The sequence below is a fragment of the Oncorhynchus gorbuscha genome, linkage group LG05 (assembly GCF_021184085.1).
Source record: "Oncorhynchus gorbuscha isolate QuinsamMale2020 ecotype Even-year linkage group LG05, OgorEven_v1.0, whole genome shotgun sequence".
In the NCBI taxonomy this organism is placed as follows: domain Eukaryota; kingdom Metazoa; phylum Chordata; class Actinopteri; order Salmoniformes; family Salmonidae; genus Oncorhynchus; species Oncorhynchus gorbuscha.
The window spans coordinates 78,112,742-78,140,529 of NC_060177.1; the positions used below are offsets into that span (position 1 = coordinate 78,112,742).

Consider the following 27,788-nt stretch of genomic DNA (forward strand, 5'->3'; position numbering starts at 1 on the left):
CGTTGTGCAACCCGTCGACGTACGCGCCGGGTAACAGTCAAATTTCGCGGGAGATATCTAAGTAAGCTATGCTCTTTTGAAAGAACATACTCCTCTCCAAAAGTAAACGTGCATTTCAACAAAATCGCATTTTTGTCAGGAATAAAAGGCCAATAAAGGTAATGTAATTATTTTATTTAACGCATTGACGTTTTTCTGTTTTCGCAGGACACTGCTTTTGTTGACAACAACAAGACGTTAGCAGCTAGCTTAGGTAGCTAACTAACGGAAGCTAAAGTATTAGCGAGCTAACGTTAATAACCACACTCACATTTGCAGACCACGTAATAATCATTGTAACTATTTATGAGCTGAGTTGAGGTTTAGCTAGCAGTAGTGGAGATGGCATATGGACTGTGTTTGATCCCTGTTCAAATGACCTAAACTAGCAAGGATACCGTGTTCATTACAGCTGCAATGCAAGATCCCATATCATGTGTTTAACTTAATAACTGTCTCCCCAGGCAGCTATGTTCTCTGAGGTAAGCGCCCCTCAGGAGGGTTCCTGTTCTCTTCTGTTGTGTCGTCCTGGCTCCGAGGACCAGGAGCCCTCCGTGTTTGACAGGGTCAAGCCGGCATACTCACCCTGCTCTGAGCGTTTCAAGCTGGGGGAGCGCAGCTTCAACCGCCAGTATGCGCACATTTACGCCACACGACTCATGCAGATGAGCCCCCTGCTCACGGAGAGGGCCCAGCAGAAATGGGGTAAGTGCAGGGTTGACACCTAGCTCTCCAATTTGCTGCAAAAGTTTGTACACCAATACCTTGCTGAGAGTTAACTCTGTCCTGACTCCCTCCCTGTCAGGTGCAGATGTACAGATCAGGAAGTTGTGTGATCTGCAGATGGGTGAGCAGTGTTGCATTGTGGGAACCCTGTTCAAGCACATGGAACTGCAGCCATCCATTCTGAAGGAAATCAGTGAGGAAGTAAGAAGCTGCTAACATAAAATCAGACGTTGATTGTCATGAAACAAACAGGATCGTTTGACAAAGTCTGTATACTGGTTCTGGTTGTGACTCTTCAACTACATCTCTCTCTCTTAGCACAATCTGCTGCCCCAGCCTCCGCGCACGAGGTACATCAGCGAATCAGATGAGTTGATACTGGAGGACGAGCTGCAGAGGATCAAACTAGAGGGCAATATTGATGTGGACAAGTTTGTCACAGGTTTCTGTCTCCTCTGTACCTTCTACCTAGTGTATCAGGATAGACAAGCTTGTCTCAGTTCTCATGTAGTAATTATGACCGCCTCTTTTGTGTTGTTGTCTGTTCTAAGTCGCTCTGGATAAGAGCGTCTGCTAAATGACTTAAATGTAAATGTAATGTAAATGTAGTTTTTATTATTTCTGTTTCTCTCCTTTCTCGCTCTTAGGTAGTGTTATTGCTATTTATGGTGCAGAAAAGAATGATGGGAAATTCACAGTGGATGATTTCTGTACTGCTGACCTCCCCCCGCAGGCCCCCAGAACCACTCTCAGCTCAGACAGACACACACACACACACACACACACACACACACACACACACACACACACACACACACACACACACACACACACACACACACACACACACACACACACACACACACACACACACACACCATACCTAACTTTGTGAAATGTCAAACTTTAGAAGTGTACCAGTATCACAACACTGCAAAGGAAACTAAACAGGAAGCGGACCTACATTCTAGAGGAAAACAGTCTTAATGTTGGATTAAACATCCTTGTGTTGTCACCCAGAGTCACATTTGTTTATTTTACAAACTATAGCACACAATATTTAACAAAAGTAGGTTTTAAAGGACCAAAGCGTAGAGTCTGCTTTTTCTATTTTGCCATGAAAATGTGGTATTGTGACAACACTAAACTAATATATTATGTTGTGTGTAGGTTTGTGCTGCTGTTGTCAGGTTTGGGTCTGGGCGGTAGTCATGCAGACAGTATGCTGGCTTTACAGCTGCTTGTTGACATGGTAACGGGTCACCTAGGTGACCAGGGGGAGCAGAGTGGTGCATCAACAATCTCCAGGGTTCTACTGGCCGGGAACCTTCTGAGCCAAAGCACACAGGACAAGGACGCATCCACCAAGGTGAGGGGACTTATTTAGCTGTGACATCCATTCATTTCAGTTGATGAGAAAGTGAGCTATTACCGTAGCTTACACTTTTCAAATCATTATAGTAGATTTGTCTTGACTTAGGCTACTGGTTCATTTTGAACTGTCCAATGTGTGCGGGTGCGTGCGTGCAATGTTTTCCTAACTGTGTATTGTCCCTCCAGGCTAAATACTTGACTAAGAAAACCCAGGCAGGCACTGTGGATGCCATGCGTCTGCTGGATGAGATGCTGATGCAGCTGGTGGTGAGTTCCAGAGATTCCTACCACCTACACCATGGATGTCACAGCCTGGGCAGTATTTATCTAGTTTGCCATAGAATGTGCCATTCATTCAGTTATCTGAAGTGTGTCCTCCTCTCCTAGTCGTCAGTTCCAGTGGATGTGATGCCGGGCCAATATGATCCTACTAACTATACCCTGCCCCAGCAGCCCCTACACCACTGTATGTTCCCCCTCTCCTCCTCCTACCCCACCCTGCAGCTGGCCTCCAACCCACACCAGGCCACCCTGGACGGGGTAAGGTGAGTCTCAACAACCCGGGGGCTTCTGGACTTAGGGCGTGGAAACATTTTGTTTGTTTTGACCAACTTCACAAAGCATTCTCTGTGGAAGAGTAATGTGGTCACTGTTTTCAAATGCGATTTTTTTATTGCCATAACCTTTTGCATTAAGCAAGCTAATGTATTTCCTGATGCCCTTTCTACTACAGATATGTGATAGCTAGGTGTAAGTTGGGTTGTGTATGTCATGTGAAGTTGTCTGTAAGGAGCCAATGCAAAGGTCTTCCCTGTGTGCCTTAGGATCCTGGGGACGTCAGGGCAGAATGTGAAAGACATCCAGAAGTACAGCAGCATGGACAGTCACCTGGAGATACTGGAGAATACACTGAGGCTTAGACACCTCGCCCCTACTGCACCTGACACACTGGGTATGAACACACACCTCGCCCCTACTGCACCTGACACACTGGGTATGAACACACACCTCACTCCTACTGCACCTGACACTGGGTATGAACACACACCTCACTCCTACTGTACCTGACACTGGGTATGAACACACACCTCACTCCTACTGTACCTGACACTGGGTATGAACACACACCTCACTCCTACTGTACCTGACACACTGGGTATGAACACAGACCTCGCTCCTACTGTACCTGACACACTGGGTATGAACACACACCTCACTCCTACTGCACCTGACACACTGGGTATGAACACACACCTCACTCCTACTGCACCTGACACACTGGGTATGAACACACACCTCACTCCTACTGTACCTGACACTGGGTATGAACACACACCTCACTCCTACTGTACCTGACACTGGGTATGAACACACACCTCACTCCTACTGTACCTGACACTGGGTATGAACACAGACCTCACCCCTACTGTACCTGACACTGGGTATGAACACACACCTCACTCCTACTGCACCTGACACTGGGTATGAACACACACCTCACTCCTACTGCACCTGACACACTGGGTATGAACACACACCTCACTCCTACTGTACCTGACACTGGGTATGAACACAGACCTCACCCCTACTGTACCTGACACACTGGGTATGAACACACACCTCACTCCTACTGTACCTGACACACTGGGTATGAACACACACCTCACTCCTACTGTACCTGACACACTGGGTATGAACACACACCTCACTCCTACTGTACCTGACACACTGGGTATGAACACACACCTCACTCCTACTGTACCTGACACTGGGTATGAACACAGACCTCACCCCTACTGTACCTGACACTGGGTATGAACACAGACCTCACCCCTACTGTACCTGACACACTGGGTATGAACACACACCTCACCCCTACTGTACCTGACACACTGGGTATGAACACACACCTCACTCCTACTGTACCTGACACTGGGTATGAACACAGACCTCACTCCTACTGCACCTGACACACTGGGTATGAACACACACCTCACTCCTACTGCACCTGACACTGGGTATGAACACACACCTCACTCCTACTGTACCTGACACTGGGTATGAACACACACCTCACTCCTACTGCACCTGACACTGGGTATGAACACACACCTCACTCCTACTGCACCTGACACTGGGTATGAACACACACCTCACTCCTACTGCACCTGACACACTGGGTATGAACACACACCTCACTCCTACTGTACCTGACACTGGGTATGAACACACACCTCACTCCTACTGCACCTGACACACTGGGTATGAACACACACCTCACTCCTACTGTACCTGACACTGGGTATGAACACACACCTCACTCCTACTGTACCTGACACTGGGTATGAACACACACCTCACTCCTACTGCACCTGACACTGGGTATGAACACACACCTCACTCCTACTGCACCTGACACACTGGGTATGAACACACACCTCACTCCTACTGCACCTGACACACTGGGTATGAACACACACCTCACTCCTACTGTACCTGACACTGGGTATGAACACAGACCTCACCCCTACTGCACCTGACACACTGGGTATGAACACACACCTCACTCCTACTGTACCTGACACTGGGTATGAACACACACCTCACTCCTACTGTACCTGACACTGGGTATGAACACAGACCTCACCCCTACTGTACCTGACACACTGGGTATGAACACACACCTCACCCCTACTGTACCTGACACACTGGGTATGAACACACACCTCACTCCTACTGTACCTGACACTGGGTATGAACACACACCTCACTCCTACTGTACCTGACACACTGGGTATGAACACACACCTCACCCCTACTGTACCTGACACACTGGGTATGAACACACACCTCACTCCTACTGTACCTGACACACTGGGTATGAACACAGACCTCACTCCTACTGCACCTGACACACTGGGTATGAACACACATCTCACTCCTACTGTACCTGACACTGGGTATGAACACACACCTCACTCCTACTGTACCTGACACTGGGTATGAACACACACCTCACTCCTACTGCACCTGACACTGGGTATGAACACACACCTCACTCCTACTGCACCTGACACTGGGTATGAACACACACCTCACTCCTACTGCACCTGACACTGGGTATGAACACACACCTCACTCCTACTGCACCTGACACTGGGTATGAACACACACCTCACTCCTACTGTACCTGACACTGGGTATGAACACACACCTCACTCCTACTGTACCTGACACACTGGGTATGAACACACACCTCACTCCTACTGTACCTGACACACTGGGTATGAACACACACCTCACCCCCAGCTGTTCGGTGAAAAAAGTTTCTTCGTAGTAGGTAACTTTGAAAGTATAAACCCAAATGGTCAAATTGACCCTGCCCTTCTGTTTATTTTCAACTGGTAAAATGTGTTTGAAGTACATATGATGCGTGCAGGGGAGTTGCATGAATGAAGCACAACAAATCGGTTGGGCATGACGGAGGGGGCAGATTAAGGGACAGAATTAGGGATACAAACAAAGGGGGCATTGCCACCTCGTGACCTGACCCACTGGATAAGAACACACACACACACACCTCATACCTGACCCACTGGATAAGAACACACACACACACCTCATACCTGACCCACTGGATAAGAACACACACACACACACACACCTCATACCTGACCCACTGGATAAGAACACACACACACACCTCATACCTGACCCACTGGATAAGAACACACACACACCTCATACCTGACCCACTGGATAAGAACACACACACACACCTCATACCTGACCCACTGGATAAGAACACACACACACACCTCATACCTGACCCACTGGATAAGAACACACACACACACACCTCATACCTGACCCACTGGATAAGAACACACACACACACACCTCATACCTGACCCACTGGATAAGAACACACACACACACCTCATACCTGACCCACTGGATAAGAACACACACACACACCTCATACCTGACCCACTGGATAAGAACACACACACACACCTCATACCTGACCCACTGGATAAGAACACACACACACACACCTCATACCTGACCCACTGGATAAGAACACACACACACACACCTCATACCTGACCCACTGGATAAGAACACACACACACACCTCATACCTGACCCACTGGATAAGAACACACACACACACCTCATACCTGACCCACTGGATAAGAACACACACACACACCTCATACCTGACCCACTGGATAAGAACACACACACACCTCATACCTGACCCACTGGATAAGAACACACACACACACCTCATACCTGACCCACTGGATAAGAACACACACACACACACCACACTGGATAAGAACATACCTGACCCACTGGATAAGAACACACACACACACCTCATACCTGACCCACTGGATAAGAACACACACACACACACCTCATACCTGACCCACTGGATAAGAACACACACACACACACCTCATACCTGACCCACTGGATAAGAACACACACACACACACACCTCATACCTGACCCACTGGATAAGAACACACACACACACCTCATACCTGACCCACTGGATAAGAACACACACACACCTCATACCTGACCCACTGGATAAGAACACACACACACACCTCATACCTGACCCACTGGATAAGAACACACACACACCTCATACCTGACCCACTGGATAAGAACACACACACACACACACTCATACCTGACCCACTGGATAAGAACACACACACACACCTCATACCTGACCCACTGGATAAGAACACACACACACCTCATACCTGACCCACTGGATAAGAACACACACACACCTCATACCTGACCCACTGGATAAGAACACACACACACACACCTCATACCTGACCCACTGGATAAGAACACACACACACACCTCATACCACCTCATACCTGACCCACTGGATAAGAACACACACACACACCTCATACCTGACCCACTGGATAAGAACACACACACACCTCATACCTGACCCACACACACACACACCTCATACCTGACCCACTGGATAAGAACACACACACACCTCATACCTGACCCACTGGATAAGAACACACACAACACACACACACACACCTCATACCTGACCCACTGGGTAAGAACACACACACACACCTCATACCTGACCCACTGGATAAGAACACACACACACACACACACACTCATACCTGACCCACTGGATAAGGTAAGACCCACTGGATAAGAACACACACACACCTCATACCTGACCCACTGGATAAAAACACACACACACCTCATACCTGACCCACTGGGTAAGAACACACACACACCTCATACCTGACCCACTGGATAAGAACACACACACACACCTCATACCTGACCCACACACACACACCTCATACCTGACCCACTGGATAAGAAACACACACACACACCCCTCATACCTGACCCACTGGGTAAGAACACACACACACCTCATACCTGACCCACTGGATAAGAAACACACACACACACCTCATACCTGACCCACTGGTAAGAACACACACACACACCTCATACCTGACCCACTGGATAAGAACACACACACACCTCATACCTGACCCACTGGATAAGAACAACACACACACACACCTCATACCTGACCCACTGGATAAGAAACACACACACACCTCATACCTGACCCACTGGGTAAGAACACACACACACACCTCATACCTGACCCACTGGATAAGAACAACACACACACACACCTCATACCTGACCCACTGGATAAGAACACACACACCTCATACCTGACCCACTAAGAACACACACACACCTCATACCTGACCCACTGGGTAAGAACACACACACACACCTCATACCTGACCCACTGGATAAGAAAACACACACACACCTCATACCTGACCCACTGGGTAAGAACACACACACACACCTCATACCTGACCCACTGGATAAGACACACACACACACCTCATACCTGACCCACTGGATAAGAACACACACACACACCTCATACCTGACCCACTGGATAAGACACACACACACACACTGGGTAAGAACACACCTCATACCTGACCCACTGGATAAGAACACACACACACCTCATACCTGACCCACTGGATAAGAAACACACACACCTCATACCTGACCCACTGGATAAGAACACACACACACACCTCATACCTGACCCACTGGATAAGAACACACACACACACACCTCATACCTGACCCACTGGATAAGAACACACACACACACCTCATACCTGACCCACTGGATAAGAAACACACACACACACCTCATACCTGACCCACTGGATAAGAACACACACACACCTCATACCTGACCCACTGGATAAGAACACACACACACACCTCATACCTGACCCACTGGATAAGAACACACACACACCTCATACCTGACCCACTGGATAAGAACACACACACACCTCATACCTGACCCACTGGATAAGAACACACACACACCTCATACCTGACCCACTGGATAAGAACACACACACACACACCTCATACCTGACCCACTGGATAAGAACACACACACACACACCTCATACCTGACCCACTGGATAAGAACACACACACACCTCATACCTGACCCACTGGGTAAGAACACACACACACACCTCATACCTGACCCACTGGATAAGAACACACACACAAGACCCACACACACACACACCTCATACCTGACCCACTGGATAAGAAACACACACACACACCTCATACCTGACCCACTGGTAAGAAACACACACACACTGACCCACTGGGTAAGAACACACACACACCTCATACCTGACCCACTGGATAAGAACACACACACACACCTCATACCTGACCCACTGGGTAAGAACACACACACACACCTCATACCTGACCCACTGGATAAGAACACACACACACACCTCATACCTGACCCACTGGATAAGAAACACACACACACACCCACTGGATAAGAACACACACACACCTCATACCTGACCCACTGATAAGAACACACACACACCACACCTCATACCTGACCCACTGGATAAGAACACACACACACACCTCATACCTGACCCACTGGATAAGACACACACACACCTCATACCTGACCCACTGGATAAGACCCACTGGATAAACACACACACACACCTCATACCTGACCCACTGGATAAGAACACACACACACCTCATACCTGACCCACTGGGATAAGAACATAACCTGACCCACTGGATAAGAACACACACACACCTCATACCTGACCCACTGGATAAGAACACACACACACCTCATACCTGACCCACTGATAAGAACACACACACACCTCATACCTGACCCACTGGATAAGAACACACACACACCTCATACCTGACCCACTGAACACACACACAACCTGACCCACACACACCTGACCCACTAAGAACACACACACACCTCATACCTGACCCACTGGATAAGAACACACACACACACCTCATACCTGACCCACTGGGTAAGAACACACACACACCTCATACCTGACCCACTGGATAAGAACACACACACCTCATACCTGACCCACACACACACACCTCATACCTGACCCACTGGGTAAGAACACACACACACATACCTCATACCTGACCCACTGGATAAGAACACACACACACCTCATACCTGACCCACTGGATAAGAACACACACACACACCTCATACCTGACCCACTGGATAAGAACACACACACACACCTCATACCTGACCCACTGGATAAACACACACACCTCATACTGACACTGGATAAGAACACACACACACCTCATACCTGACCCACTGGATAAGAACACACACCTCATACCTCATACCTGACCCACTGGATAAGAACACACACACACACCTCATACCTGACCCACTGGATAAGAACACACACACACACCTCATACCTGACCCACTGGGTAAGAACACACACACACACCTCATACCTGACCCACTGGATAAGAACACACACACACACCTCATACCTGACCCACTGGATAAGAACACACACACACACCTCATACCTGACCCACTGGGTAAGAACACACACACACACCTCATACCTGACCCATTGGATAAGAACACACACACCTCATACCTGACCCACTGGATAAGAACACACACACACCACATACCTGACCCACTGGGATAAGAACACACACACACACACTCATACCTGACCCACTGGATAAGAACACACACACACACACCTCATACCTGTCCCACTGGGTAAGAATACACACACACCTCATACCTGACCCACTGGGTAAGAACACACACACACCTCATACCTGACCCACTGGATAAGAACACACACACTTCATACCTGACCCACTGGATAAGAACACACACACACACCTCATACCTGACCCACTGGATAAGAACACACACACACACCTCATACCTGACCCACTGGATAAGAACACACACCTCATACTGACCCACTGGATAAGAACACACACACACCTCATACCTGACCCACTGGGTAAGAATACACACGCACACCTCATACCTGACCCACTGGATAAGAACACACACACACCTCATACCTGACCCACTGGATAAGAACAACACACACACACCTCATACCTGACCCACTGGATAAGAACACACACACACACCTCATACCTGACCCACTGGAATACACATAAGACCCACTGGATAAGAATACACACACACACCTCACACCTGACCCACTGGATAAGAACACACACACCTCATACCTCATACCTGACCCACTGGATAAGAACACACACACCTCATACCTCATACCTGACCCACTGGATAAGAACACACACACACATACCTCATACCTGACCCACTGGATAAGAACACACACACACCTCATACCTGACCCACTGGATAAGAACACACACACACCTCATACCTGACCCACTGGGTAAGAACACACACACACACCTCATACCTGACCCACTGGATAAGAACACACACACCTCATACCTGACCCACTGGATAAGAACACACACACACACCTCATACCTGACCCACTGGATAAGAAACACACACACACACCTCATACCTGACCCACTGGATAAGAACAACACACACACCTCATACCTGACCCACTGGATAAGAACAGAACACACACACACACCTCATACCTGACCCACTGGGTAAGAACACACACACACCTCATACCTGACCCACTGGATAAGAACACACACACACCTCATACCTGACCCACTGGATAAGAACACACACACACACCTCATACCTGACCCACTGGATAAGAACACACACACACACCTCATACCTGACCCACTGGATAAGAACGCACACACACCTCATACCTGACCCACTGGGTAAGAACACACACACACCTCATACCTGACCCACTGGATAAGAACACACACACACATACTTCATACCTGACCCACTGGATAAGAACACACACACACACCTCATACCTGACCCACTGGATAAGAACACACACACACCTCATACCTGACCCACTGGATAAGAACACACACACACCTCATACCTGACCCACTGGGTAAGAACACACACCTCATACCTGACCCACTGGATAAGAACACACACACACCTCATACCTGACCCACTGGATAAGAACACACACACCTCATACCTGACCCACTGGGTAAGAACACACACACACACCTCATACCTGACCCACTGGGTAAGAACACACACACACACCTCATACCTGACCCACTGGATAAGAACACACACACACACCTCATACCTGACCCACTGGATAAGAACACACACACACACCTCATACCTGACCCACTGGGTAAGAACACACACACACACCTCATACCTGACCCACTGGGTAAGAACACACACACACCTCATACCTGACCCACTGGATAAGAACACACACACATACCTCATACCTGACCCACTGGATAAGAACACACACACACACACTCATACCTGACCCACTGCAAGAACACACACACCTCATACCTGACCCACTGACCACACACACACACACCTCATACCTGACCCACTGGGTAAGAACACACACACACACACCTCATACCTGACCCACTGGGTAAGAACACACACACACACCTCATACACTGACCCACTGACCCACTGGATAAGAACACACACACACACCTCATACCTGACCCACTGGATAAGAACACACACACACACCTCATACCTGACCCACTGGATAAGAACACACACACCTCATACCTGACCCACTGGATAAGAACACACACACACACCTCATACCTGACCCACTGGATAAGAACACACACACACCTCATACCTGACCCACTGGATAAGAACACACACACACACACCTCATACCTGACCCACTGGGTAAGAAAGAACACACACACACACCTCATACCTGACCCACTGGGTAAGAACACACACACACACACCTCATACCTGACCCACTGGGTAAGAACACACACACACACACCTCATACCTGACCCACTGGATAAGAACACACACATACCACCCACTGGATCATACCTACCTGACCCACTGGATAAGAACACACACACACCTCATACCTGACCCACTGGATAAGAACACACACACACACCTCATACCTGACCCACTGGATAAGAAACACACACACACACCTCATACCTGACCCACTGGATAAGACACACACACACACACCTCATACCTGACCCACTGGGTAAGAAAGACACACACACACACCTCATACCTGACCCACTGGGTAAGACACACACACACACCTCATACCTGACCCACTGGATAAGAACACACACACACACACACCTCATACCTGACCCACTGGATAAGAACACACACACACCTCATACCTGACCCACTGGATAAGAACACACACACACCTCATACCTGACCCACTGGATAAGAACACACACACACCTCATACCTGACCCACTGGGTAAGAACACACACACACCTCATACCTGACCCACTGGGTAAGAACACACACACACCTCATACCTGACCCACTGGGTAAGAACACACACACACACCTCATACCTGACCCACTGGATAAGAACACACACACACACCTCATACCTGACCCACTGGGTAAGAACACACGCACACACCTCATACCTGACCCATTGGATAAGAACACACACACCTCATACCTGACCCACTGGGTAAGAACACACACACGACATACCTGACCCACTGGGTAAGAACACACACACACACACACCTCATACCTGACCCACTGGATAAGAACACACACACACACACACACCTCATACCTGACCCACTGGATAAGAATACACACACACACCTCATACCTGACCCACTGGGTAAGAATACACACGCACACCTCACACCTGACCCACTGGATAAGAACACACACACCTCATACCTGACCCACTGGATAAGAACACACACACCTCATACCTCATACCTGACCCACTGGATAAGAACACACACACCTCATACCTCATACCTGACCCACTGGATAAGAACACACACACACACCTCATACCTGACCCACTGGGTAAGAACACACACACACCTCATACCTGACCCACTGGGTAAGAACACACACACACACCTCATACCTGACCCACTGGGTAAGAACACACACACACACCTCATACCTGACCCACTGGATAAGAACACACACACACACCTCATACCTGACCCACTGGATAAGAACACACACACACACACCACATACCTGACCCACTGGGTAATAACACACACACACACACACACACCTCATACCTGACCCACTGGATAAGAACACACACACACACCTCATACCTGTCCCACTGGGTAAGAATACACACACGCCTCATACCTGACCCACTGGGTAAGAACACACACACACACCTCATACCTGACCCACTGGATAAGAACACACACACTTCATACCTGACCCACTGGATAAGAACACACACACACACCTCATACCTGACCCACTGGATAAGAACACACACACACACACCTCATACCTGACCCACTGGATAAGAACACACACACCTCATACTTGACCCACTGGATAAGAACACACACACACCTCATACCTGACCCACTGGGTAAGAATACACACGCACACCTCATACCTGACCCACTGGATAAGAACACACACACACCTCATACCTGACCCACTGGATAAGAACGAACACACACACACCTCATACCTGACCCACTGGATAAGAATACACACACACACCTCATACCTGACCCACTGGGTAAGAATACACACGCACACCTCACACCTGACCCACTGGATAAGAATACACACGCACACCTCACACCTGACCCACTGGATAAGAACACACACACCTCATACCTCATACCTGACCCACTGGATAAGAACACACACCTCATACCTCATACCTGACCCACTGGGTAAGAACACACACACACACACCTCATACCTGACCCACTGGGTAAGAACACACACACACACCTCATACCTGACCCACTGGATAAGAACACACACACACACCTCATACCTGACCCACTGGGTAAGAACACACGCACACACCTCATACCTGACCCATTGGATAAGAACACACACACCTCATACCTGACCCACTGGATAAGAACACACACACACACCTCATACCTGACCCACTGGATAAGAACACACACACACATCTCATACCTGTCCCACTGGGTAAGAATACACACACGCCTCATACCTGACCCACTGGGTAAGAACACACACACACCTCATACCTGACCCACTGGATAAGAACACACACACTTCATACCTGACCCACTGGATAAGAACACACACACACACCTCATACCTGACCCACTGGATAAGAACACACACCCACACACCTCATACCTGACCCACTGGATAAGAACACACACCTCATACCTGACCCACTGGATAAGAACACACACACACCTCATACCTGACCCACTGGGTAAGAATACACACGCACACCTCATACCTGACCCACTGGATAAGAACACACACACACCTCATACCTGACCCACTGGATAAGAACACACACACACACACCTCATACCTGACCCACTGGATAAGAATACACACACACACCTCATACCTGACCCACTGGGTAAGAATACACACGCACACCTCACACCTGACCCACTGGATAAGAACACACACACCTCATACCTCATACCTGACCCACTGGATAAGAACACACACACCTCATACCTCATACCTGACCCACTGGATAAGAACACACACACCTCATACCTCATACCTGACCCACTGGATAAGAACACACACACACACCTCATACCTGACCCACTGGGTAAGAACACACACACACCTCATACCTGACCCACTGGGTAAGAACACACACACACACCTCATACCTGACCCACTGGATAAGAACACACACACACACACCTCATACCTGACCCACTGGGTAAGAACACACGCACACACCTCATACCTGACCCATTGGATAAGAACACACACACCTCATACCTGACCCACTGGATAAGAACACACACACACACACACCACATACCTGACCCACTGGGTAATAACACACACACACACACACCTCATACCTGACCCACTGGATAAGAACACGCACACACACCTCATACCTGACCCACTGGGTAAGAACACACACACACACCTCATACCTGACCCACTGGGTAAGAACACGCACACACACCTCATACCTGACCCACTGGGTAAGAACACACACACACACCTCATACCTGACCCACTGGGTAAGAACACACACACACACCTCATACCTGACCCATTGGGTAAGAACACACACACACACACACACACACCTCATACCTGACCCATTGGGTAAGAACACACACACACCTCACACCTGACCCACTGGGTAAGAACACACACACACCTCATACCTGACCCACTGGGTAAGAACAACACACACACACACACACACACACACACACACACACACACACACACACACACACACACACACACACACACACACACACACACACACACACACACACACACACACACCTCATACCTGACCCACTGGGTAAGAACACACACACCTCATACCTGACCCACTGGGTAAGAACACACACCTCATACCTGACCCACTGGGTAAGAACACACACACCTCATACCTGACCCACTGGGTAAGAACACACACACCTCATACCTGACCCACTGGGTAAGAACACACACACACACCTCATACCTGACCCACTGGATAAGAACACGCACACACACCTCATACCTGACCCACTGGGTAAGAACACACACACACACACCTCATACCTGACCCACTGGGTAAGAACACACACACACACCTCATACCTGACCCACTGGGTAAGAACACACACACACACACCTCATACCTGACCCACTGGGTAAGAACACACACACACACACACACACACACACACACACACACACACACACACACACACACACACACACACACACACACACACACACACACACACACACACACACACCTCATACCTGACTCACTGGGTAAGAACACACACACACACACCTCATACCTGACTCACTGGGTAAGAACACACACACACACACCTCATACCTGACTCACTGGGTAAGAACACACACACACACACCTCATACCTGACCCACTGGGTAAGAACACACACACACACACCTCATACCTGACCCACTGGATAAGAACACACACCTCATACCTGACCCACTGGATAAGAACACATACCTCATACCTGACCCACTGGATAAGAACACACACACACCTCATACCTGACCCACTGGATAAGAACACACACACACACACCTCATACCTGACCCACTGGGTAAGAACACACACACACACACCTCATACCTGACCCACTGGGTAAGAACACACACACACACACACACACACACACACACACACACACACACACACACACACACACACACACCTCATACCTGACCCACTGGGTAAGAACACACACACACACACACCTCATACCTGACCCACTGGGTAAGAACACACACACACACACCTCATACCTGACCCACTGGATAAGAACACACACCTCATACCTGACCCACTGGATAAGAACACATACCTCATACCTGACCCACTGGATAAGAACACACACACACCTCATACCTGACCCACTGGATAAGAACACACACACACACACCTCATACCTGACCCACTGGGTAAGAACACACACACACACACCTCATACCTGACCCACTGGGTAAGAACACACACACACACACACACACACCTCATACCTGACCCACTGGGTAAGAACACACACACACACCTCATACCTGACCCACTGGGTAAGAACACACACACACACACCTCATACCTGACCCACTGGGTAAGAACACACACACACACACCTCATACCTGACCCACTGGGTAAGAACACACACACACACACACACACACACACACACACACACACACACACACACACACACACACACACACACACACACACACACACACACACACACACACACACACACACCTCATACCTGACCCACTGGGTAAGAACACACACACACACACACCTCATACCTGACCCACTGGGTAAGAACACACACACACACCTCATACCTGACCCACTGGGTAAGAACACACACACACACACACCTCATACCTGACCCACTGGGTAAGAACACACACACACACACACCTCATACCTGACCCACTGGGTAAGAACACACACACACACCTCATACCTGACCCACTGGGTAAGAACACACACACACACACACACACACACACACACACACACACACACACACACACACACACACACACACACACACACACACACACACACACACACACACACACACACACACACACACACACACACACACACACCTCATACCTGACCCACTGGGTAAGAACAACACACACACACACACACACACACACACACACACACACACACACACACACACACACACACACACACACACACACACACACCTCATACCTGACCCACTGGGTAAGAACACACACACACACACCTCATACCTGACCCACTGGATAAGAACACACACACCTCATACCTCATACCTGACCCACTGGATAAGAACACACACACACACCTCATACCTGACCCACTGGGTAAGAACACACACACACCTCATACCTGACCCACTGGGTAAGAACACACACACACACACCTCATACCTGACCCACTGGGTAAGAACACACACACACACCTCATACCTGACCCACTGGATAAGAACACACACACACACCTCATACCTGACCCACTGGGTAAGAACACACGCACACACCTCATACCTGACCCATTGGATAAGAACACACACACCTCATACCTGACCCACTGGATAAGAACACACACACACACACCACATACCTGACCCACTGGGTAATAACACACACACACACACACACACCTCATACCTGACCCACTGGATAAGAACACACACACACACCTCATACCTGTCCCACTGGGTAAGAATACACACACGCCTCATACCTGACCCACTGGGTAAGAACACACACACACACCTCATACCTGACCCACTGGATAAGAACACACACACTTCATACCTGACCCACTGGATAAGAACACACACACACACCTCATACCTGACCCACTGGATAAGAACACACACACACACACCTCATACCTGACCCACTGGATAAGAACACACACCTCATACTTGACCCACTGGATAAGAACACACACACACCTCATACCTGACCCACTGGGTAAGAATACACACGCACACCTCATACCTGACCCACTGGATAAGAACACACACACACCTCATACCTGACCCACTGGATAAGAACGAACACACACACACCTCATACCTGACCCACTGGATAAGAATACACACACACACCTCATACCTGACCCACTGGGTAAGAATACACACGCACACCTCACACCTGACCCACTGGATAAGAATACACACGCACACCTCACACCTGACCCACTGGATAAGAACACACACACCTCATACCTCATACCTGACCCACTGGATAAGAACACACACACCTCATACCTCATACCTGACCCACTGGGTAAGAACACACACACACACACCTCATACCTGACCCACTGGGTAAGAACACACACACACACCTCATACCTGACCCACTGGATAAGAACACACACACACACCTCATACCTGACCCACTGGGTAAGAACACACGCACACACCTCATACCTGACCCATTGGATAAGAACACACACACCTCATACCTGACCCACTGGATAAGAACACACACACACACCTCATACCTGACCCACTGGATAAGAACACACACACACATCTCATACCTGTCCCACTGGGTAAGAATACACACACGCCTCATACCTGACCCACTGGGTAAGAACACACACACACCTCATACCTGACCCACTGGATAAGAACACACACACTTCATACCTGACCCACTGGATAAGAACACACACACACACCTCATACCTGACCCACTGGATAAGAACACACACCCACACACCTCATACCTGACCCACTGGATAAGAACACACACCTCATACCTGACCCACTGGATAAGAACACACACACACCTCATACCTGACCCACTGGGTAAGAATACACACGCACACCTCATACCTGACCCACTGGATAAGAACACACACACACCTCATACCTGACCCACTGGATAAGAACACACACACACACACCTCATACCTGACCCACTGGATAAGAATACACACACACACCTCATACCTGACCCACTGGGTAAGAATACACACGCACACCTCACACCTGACCCACTGGATAAGAACACACACACCTCATACCTCATACCTGACCCACTGGATAAGAACACACACACCTCATACCTCATACCTGACCCACTGGATAAGAACACACACACACTCATACCTCATACCTGACCCACTGGATAAGAACACACACACACACCTCATACCTGACCCACTGGGTAAGAACACACACACACCTCATACCTGACCCACTGGGTAAGAACACACACACACACCTCATACCTGACCCACTGGATAAGAACACACACACACCTCATACCTGACCCACTGGGTAAGAACACACGCACACACCTCATACCTGACCCATTGGATAAGAACACACACACCTCATACCTGACCCACTGGATAAGAACACACACACACACACACACACCACATACCTGACCCACTGGGTAATAACACACACACACACACACCTCATACCTGACCCACTGGATAAGAACACGCACACACACCTCATACCTGACCCACTGGGTAAGAACACACACACACACCTCATACCTGACCCACTGGGTAAGAACACGCACACACACCTCATACCTGACCCACTGGGTAAGAACACACACACACACCTCATACCTGACCCACTGGGTAAGAACACACACACACACCTCATACCTGACCCATTGGGTAAGACACACACACACACACACACACCTCATACCTGACCCATTGGGTAAGAACACACACACACCTCACACCTGACCCACTGGGTAAGAACACACACACACCTCATACCTGACCCACTGGGTAAGAACACACACACACACACACACACACACACACACACACACACACACACACACACACACACACACACACACACACCACACACACACACACACACACACACCTCATACCTGACCCACTGGGTAAGAACACACACACCTCATACCTGACCCACTGGGTAAGAACACACACCTCATACCTGACCCACTGGGTAAGAACACACACACCTCATACCTGACCCACTGGGTAAGAACACACACACCTCATACCTGACCCACTGGGTAAGAACACACACACACACCTCATACCTGACCCACTGGATAAGAACACGCACACACACCTCATACCTGACCCACTGGGTAAGAACACACACACACACACCTCATACCTGACCCACTGGGTAAGAACACACACACACACCTCATACCTGACCCACTGGGTAAGAACACACACACACACACCTCATACCTGACCCACTGGGTAAGACACACACACACACACACACACACACACACACACACACACACACACACACACACACACACACACACACACACACACACACACACACACACACACACACACACACACCTCATACCTGACTCACTGGGTAAGAACACACACACACACACCTCATACCTGACTCACTGGGTAAGAACACACACACACACACCTCATACCTGACTCACTGGGTAAGAACACACACACACACACCTCATACCTGACCCACTGGGTAAGAACACACACACACACACCTCATACCTGACCCACTGGGTAAGAACACACACCTCATACCTGACCCACTGGATAAGAACACACACCTCATACCTGACCCACTGGATAAGAACACATACCTCATACCTGACCCACTGGATAAGAACACACACACACCTCATACCTGACCCACTGGATAAGAACACACACACACACACCTCATACCTGACCCACTGGGTAAGAACACACACACACACACCTCATACCTGACCCACTGGGTAAGAACACACACACACACACACACACACACACACACACACACACACACCTCATACCTGACCCACTGGGTAAGAACACACACACACACACACCTCATACCTGACCCACTGGGTAAGAACACACACACACACACCTCATACCTGACCCACTGGATAAGAACACACACCTCATACCTGACCCACTGGATAAGAACACATACCTCATACCTGACCCACTGGATAAGAACACACACACACCTCATACCTGACCCACTGGATAAGAACACACACACACACACCTCATACCTGACCCACTGGGTAAGAACACACACACACACACCTCATACCTGACCCACTGGGTAAGAACACACACACACACACACACACACCTCATACCTGACCCACTGGGTAAGAACACACACACACACCTCATACCTGACCCACTGGGTAAGAACACACACACACACCTCATACCTGACCCACTGGGTAAGAACACACACACACACCTCATACCTGACCCACTGGGTAAGAACACACACACACACACACACACACACACACACACACACACACACACACACACACACACACACACACACACACACACACACACACACACACACACACACACACACACACACACACACACACACACACCTCATACCTGACCCACTGGGTAAGAACACACACACACACACACCTCATACCTGACCCACTGGGTAAGAACACACACACACCTCATACCTGACCCACTGGGTAAGAACACACACACACACACACCTCATACCTGACCCACTGGGTAAGAACACACACACACACCTCATACCTGACCCACTGGGTAAGACACACACACACACACCACACACACACACACCACACACACACACACACACACACACACACACACACACACACACACACACACACACACACACACACACACACACACACACACACACCTCATACCTGACCCACTGGGTAAGAACACACACACACACACACACACACACACACACACACACACACACACACACACACACACACACACACCTCATACCTGACCCACTGGGTAAGAACACACACACACACACCTCATACCTGACCCACTGGATAAGGACACACACACCTCATACCTGACCCACTGGATAAGAACACACACACACACCTCATACCTGACCCACTGGGTAAGAACACACACACATTCTCTCCGGTTGTGCAGACTAAGGTACATGTCTTATCTGGTGTTCTCTCAGGGTGTTATCCATTCTACCTGAAGGACCCTTTCATCCTGGAGGAATGTCCTCATGTCTACTTCAGTGGCAACGCCCCTTCCTACCAGGCCAAACGCATCACCGGTGAGTCCCCACTGTTACTGGAAACCTGACTGTTTATTCACATTGGAGCATTGCACTGTGCTGGTCCAGTATTACACACTGATAGTTGCCAGTCCTTTTTACACTGAACAAAAATATAAATGCAACATGCAACAATTTCAAAGATTTTACTGAGTTATAGTTAATATAAGGAAATCAGTCGATTGAAATAAGTAAATTAGTCCCTAATCTATGGATTTCAAAAGACTGGGAATACAGATATGCATCTGTCGGTCACAGATAGGTTTTCTGATCCACGACCCTGTCAGTATCTGGTGTGAACACCATTTGCCTCATGAAGCACGACACATCGCCTTCACATAGAGTTGACCAGGCTGTTGATTGTGGCCTGTGAAATGTTGTCCCACATTAGGGCTGTGGCAGTCATCAAATTTTGTCAGCTGGTTATTGTCATGCAAAAGACTGCCTGTCTCACAGTAATTTACCGTGAATTAAGATAAGCACGTTCAGCATCTCCAGGCCTCCACACATACACGCCAGCTGATGCGTGCCTTAATAAAGTTGAATCAATTAGTTGAATGTTCACCATCACAATAAATCCTTGATTTATTTTGGTCAGGTCTAAAGAAACATTATGATATTATTATTATTTTTTACACTTTGGCATCCGCCAAACCAAGGTTAGTCCATCGGACTTCCAGTGTGTGATTTAAGTGTGATTTATCACTCGAACGTATTTCGACTGCTCCAGAGTCTAATGGTGGAAAGCTTTACCCCACTCCAGCCGACGCTTGGCATTGCGTATGGATGATCTTAGGCTTGTGTGCGGCTGCTCGGCCGTGGAAACCCATTTCATGAAGCTCCAGACGAACAGTTCTCGTGCTGACGTTGCTTCCAGAGGCAGTTTGGATCTCGGTAGTGAGTGTTACAACCGAGGACAGACTATTTCTACGCGCTTCTGCACTCAGCAGTCCTGCTCTGTAAGCTTGTGTGGCCTACCACTTCGCGGCCGAACATGTCAAAAATGTTATAAATTTATTAGCATTTTAATGAGGGAAATAAATATTTGACCCAAAACAGGTCAGACGTTTCTTGTGTGCAAACCTGGTGGCCAACTACATCTCAGGAGGGATTTTTGTCCCACTCCTATTTGCAGATCTTCTCCAAGTCATTAAGATTTTTGAGGCTGACGTTTGGTCTTGGCCATGGTGGAGAGTTTGGAATCTGATTGATTGATTTCTTCTGTGGACAGGTGTCTTTTGTACAGGTAACACACTGAGATAAGGAGCACTCCCTTTAAGAGTGTGCTCCTAATCTCAGCTCGTTACCTGTATAAAAGACACCTGGGAGACAGAAACCTTTCTGGTTGAGAGGGGGTCAAATACTTATTTCCCTCATTAAAATGCAAGTCAAGTTATAACATTTTTGACATGTGTTTTTCTGGATTATTTTTGTTGTTATTCTGTCTCTCACTATTCAAATAAACCTCCCATTAAAATTATAGACTGATCATTTCTTTGTCAGTGGGCAAACGTACAAAATCAGCAGGGGATCAAATACTTTCTTCCCTCACTGTATGCTTGAAGGTGTTTTGCATTAATCATCACCTTATAAAGCGCTGTCCATTTCATTGAGTTTAGGCTTTGAAACAACATCCACAGCAACCATGTTTTTACAGTTTCAACCCCCTGTTGAACTTTTCTTCAAATTGATCATCATAGTGAGGTGAGTTTTAGAAGTATGATAGGCCTAAGTGTTAGATGTGATTTTTGATTGCAGTTGCTTTGATGTGTGTGGTTCGAGGGACAATATAGTCCTGAGTACCAGGCCATTAAGACCTGATGGTAGTTAGCAGGTTGGGTACTACCAAAGCATGTCCAGATTGCCTTAAAGGAGATTACCATGACTCAACGGGCACATGGAATTTTACTGCGGTCATGACTGGTAATACAGTCACTGCAACAGCCCATGTCCCACTGCTCTTCAATGGCTGTGTGAAGTTGCTGGACATTGGCGGGAACTGGAACATCCCAAACAAGCTCAGAGCATCCCAAACAAGCTCAGTTGGTGACATGTCTGGTGTGTATGCAGGACATGAAAGGAGCTGGTAAATGTTCAGTTTCCAGGAATTGTGTACAGATCTTTGCGACATGGGGCTGTGCATTATCATGCAAAACATGAGATGATGGCAGCGGATGAATGGCACGACAATGGGCCTCAGGATCTTATCATGGTATCTATGTTCATTCAAATTGCCATCAATAAAATGAAATTGTTGTCCGTGGCTTAGGTCTGCCCATACCATAACCCCACCACCACCATGGGGCACACTGTTCACAACATTGATATCATTAACCGCTCGCCCACGCAACGCCATACATGGTGTTCTGCCATCTGCCCGGTACAGTTGAAACCGGGATTCACCTGTGAAGAGCACACTTCTCCAGCGTGCCAGTGACCATCGACGGTGAGCACTTGCCTACTGAAGTCGGTTACACCGCTGAACTGTAGTCAAGTCAAAACCCTGCTGAGGACGACGAGCATGCAGATGAGCTTCCCTGAGGCGGTTTCTGACAGTTTGTGCAACATTTCTTCAGTTGTTCAAACCCAGTTTCATCAGCTGTCCGGTTGGCTGGTCTCAGACAATCCGGCAGGTGAAGAAGCCGTATGTGGAGGTCCTGGACTGGTGTGGTTACATGTGGTCTGCGGTTGTGAGGCCGGTTGGACGTACTGCCAAATTCTCTAAAACATTGGAGGTTGCTGGTTGGTAGAGAAAAACATTAAATTATCAATTCGAAACAGCTCTGGGGGACATTCCTGCAGTCGGAATGCCAATTACGCTCTCCCTCAAAACTTGACATCTGTGGCATTGTGTTGTGTGACAAAACTGCACATTTTATAGGGGTATTTTATTGTCCCCAGCACAAGGTGCACCTGTGTAATGATCACGCCATTTAATCAGCTTCTTGATATGCCACACCTGTCAGATGGATGTATTATCTTGGTAAAGGAGAAAAGCTCACTAACAGGGATGTAAACGCTTTGTATGCAACATTTTCTGGCATCATTTATTTCAGCTCATGAAACATGGGAACAACACTTGTTCTGTTAACAAAATGTTCAGTGTACATTTTATGGGATCTTTTGTGATCTACATATGTTTTAGCAACTGGTGTACTGTAGTTGCATGGGTGACATGGGGTGTAATCTAATGACCAGTTACATGCCCCACCCTCCCTAGGTGCTGAAGGTCAGGAAGTCCTCCTGGTGGCTATTCCAGAGTTCAGCAGCACTCAGACAGCCTGCCTGGTCAACCTCCGGACTCTGGAGTGTGAGCCAATCCGCTTCTCTTCCTTCTCTGCTGGTGATGATGAGGAGAGTGAGATGAACATCAGCCACTGAAGGAGCAACACACAATCTTTGTCCTCAGCCCCTTCCCCTGGTCCTCAAATGGAATCAGGTTGTACACTATCAAACATGTTTTTAAAGTGTCTGCTGAAGTCTCATTGGTTTCTCTTGATCAGCAAAGATATCAGTCATTATATACATAGTAAATATGGAGGATCAATGATGCTGTGCAGTCATCCCAGTACTGTTTGAGTAGAAGGAAACATGTTGCTAATGAAAGGTGTGTGTGATGGAACGGACTGTGCTTTGTTTGTGTACCGGTGCCCAGACTCCTGTATTTGTCAACACACATTGTTTCCATTTTAGTACGGTAGATGATGTCATGAAGAAGAACAAAACACAAATGCTGTATGTAAATGAGCCTTTATTCATTGAAAAAATAACTTTCCTCAGCTACGTTATGAGGAACATTTCAGAAAATCTCTCGAGTTCTCTCAACCTTCAACTAACATTTTGTGAAGTTAACATTTTAATGTCTGTCGGTATTATGGTTTTGCTGTCATGGGTGAAAATAATGTAAATAAATCCTCACTTTTTTCAAAGAAATACATTTTGCTTCTTTCTATTTACTCTTCAGGGGTGGAGGTGGTAAAAATACATTTAATTTACAACCAGCACATATACATGATCTCTGAAGCACATTCTCTAGGAAGGCCTTGAATTGGTGTAAAAGGACCTTCCCAGATATCGGTACTGACATTTTCATTTGTGTTGAACTTTGTATCAAAAGACCTACTCAAGCAGTTATACAGAACACTTGACATTAGCGTGTGTGCCTGACTATTCAACATCATTGTTCCTTTTGAGTTTCTGTAAATATACCTAAACGCTTCTTGTGGCCCATTTGTAGATCTGAAAGAATGGATGGGTTCAGTAATATAGGAGGGAGAGAGTCAATCTATCCTATTGGAGATGTAAATGAGATTAAGCCATATTGCTTAAACAGATCCAGTCCACTCAGATTTTCAAGGGGTCACTTAATTGTCCAGGAATTGAGTTAACAGTCTGGGCTTGACTGACAAATTGGTCCTGTTCAACTTCTTCCTTCCCTACCTTGATTATTTTAAGGAAATGGGGAGAAAGGATGTATTGGAACACGGTCTTGGTGTTACCCTTAGTAATCGTCGATCTCGTAGTTGTAATCCAAGATGGAGTCTGTGAAACCTTCTGGAGCTGATGTTTGCCCCTCTCCTATGAGCCACGAGTCGTACCAGGCAGTGGTGGGCTCTGCCTCTGTTGTCGTGGGAACCGGTGTGGTTGTCGGGGGCAAAGTTGTTGTCGATCTCATCAGTTTCTGTTGTCGTAGACGACGGAGGCGGCCGAGCCTCCGCTTTTGCTGGCGCATGCGACTCGTCTCAGGTTCATTGGCGGCAGCGCCATTGTTATGCACCACACGGCTGTTACCGTTGGAGGCGGTGTTCCGTCGTGTTCCACCGTTGCCGTGGCTGAGCAAGCGGATGGGCTTGTTGCCGTGCAGGGCCATGATCTGTTGATGAATTGATAGTATTTATATAGCGCTTCATTGGCT

The 27,788-nt window shown here is 48.2% G+C and overlaps 2 protein-coding genes across 2 annotated transcripts in view; one reads left to right on the forward strand and one right to left on the reverse strand.

The window, feature by feature from the left end:
• Positions 1-26,767, forward strand: pold2 (polymerase (DNA directed), delta 2, regulatory subunit). Its single transcript, XM_046351244.1, has 11 exons — positions 1-158; positions 504-744; positions 845-966; positions 1,084-1,207; positions 1,413-1,524; positions 1,933-2,134; positions 2,326-2,406; positions 2,527-2,684; positions 2,964-3,091; positions 22,772-22,873; positions 26,094-26,767. Exons 2-11 carry the CDS (start codon positions 510-512, stop codon positions 26,252-26,254), a joined length of 1,425 nt encoding a protein of 474 aa, XP_046207200.1. The 5' UTR covers positions 1-158; positions 504-509; the 3' UTR covers positions 26,255-26,767.
• LOC124034934 (inactive carboxypeptidase-like protein X2) overlaps positions 26,607-27,788 on the reverse strand; it is a 30,552-nt gene continuing 29,370 nt past the window's right edge. Inside the window, exon 22 of the mRNA XM_046348328.1 lies at positions 26,607-27,746. Within this exon, the coding sequence (XP_046204284.1) occupies positions 27,375-27,746 (372 nt within the window). The 3' untranslated portion in view covers positions 26,607-27,374. The remainder of the gene's footprint in view (positions 27,747-27,788) is intronic.

Coding starts and splice junctions, on each gene's coding strand:
- pold2 (XM_046351244.1), top strand. CDS start 510: ATGTTCTCTGAGGTAAGCGCCCCTCAGGAGGGTTCCTGTTCTCTTCTG. Junction 2,685..2,963: donor GCCACCCTGGACGGGGTAAG/GTGAGTCTCAAC, acceptor TGTGTGCCTTAG/GATCCTGGGGACGTCAGGGC. Junction 3,092..22,771: donor TACTGCACCTGACACACTGG/GTATGAACACAC, acceptor GTGTTCTCTCAG/GGTGTTATCCATTCTACCTG.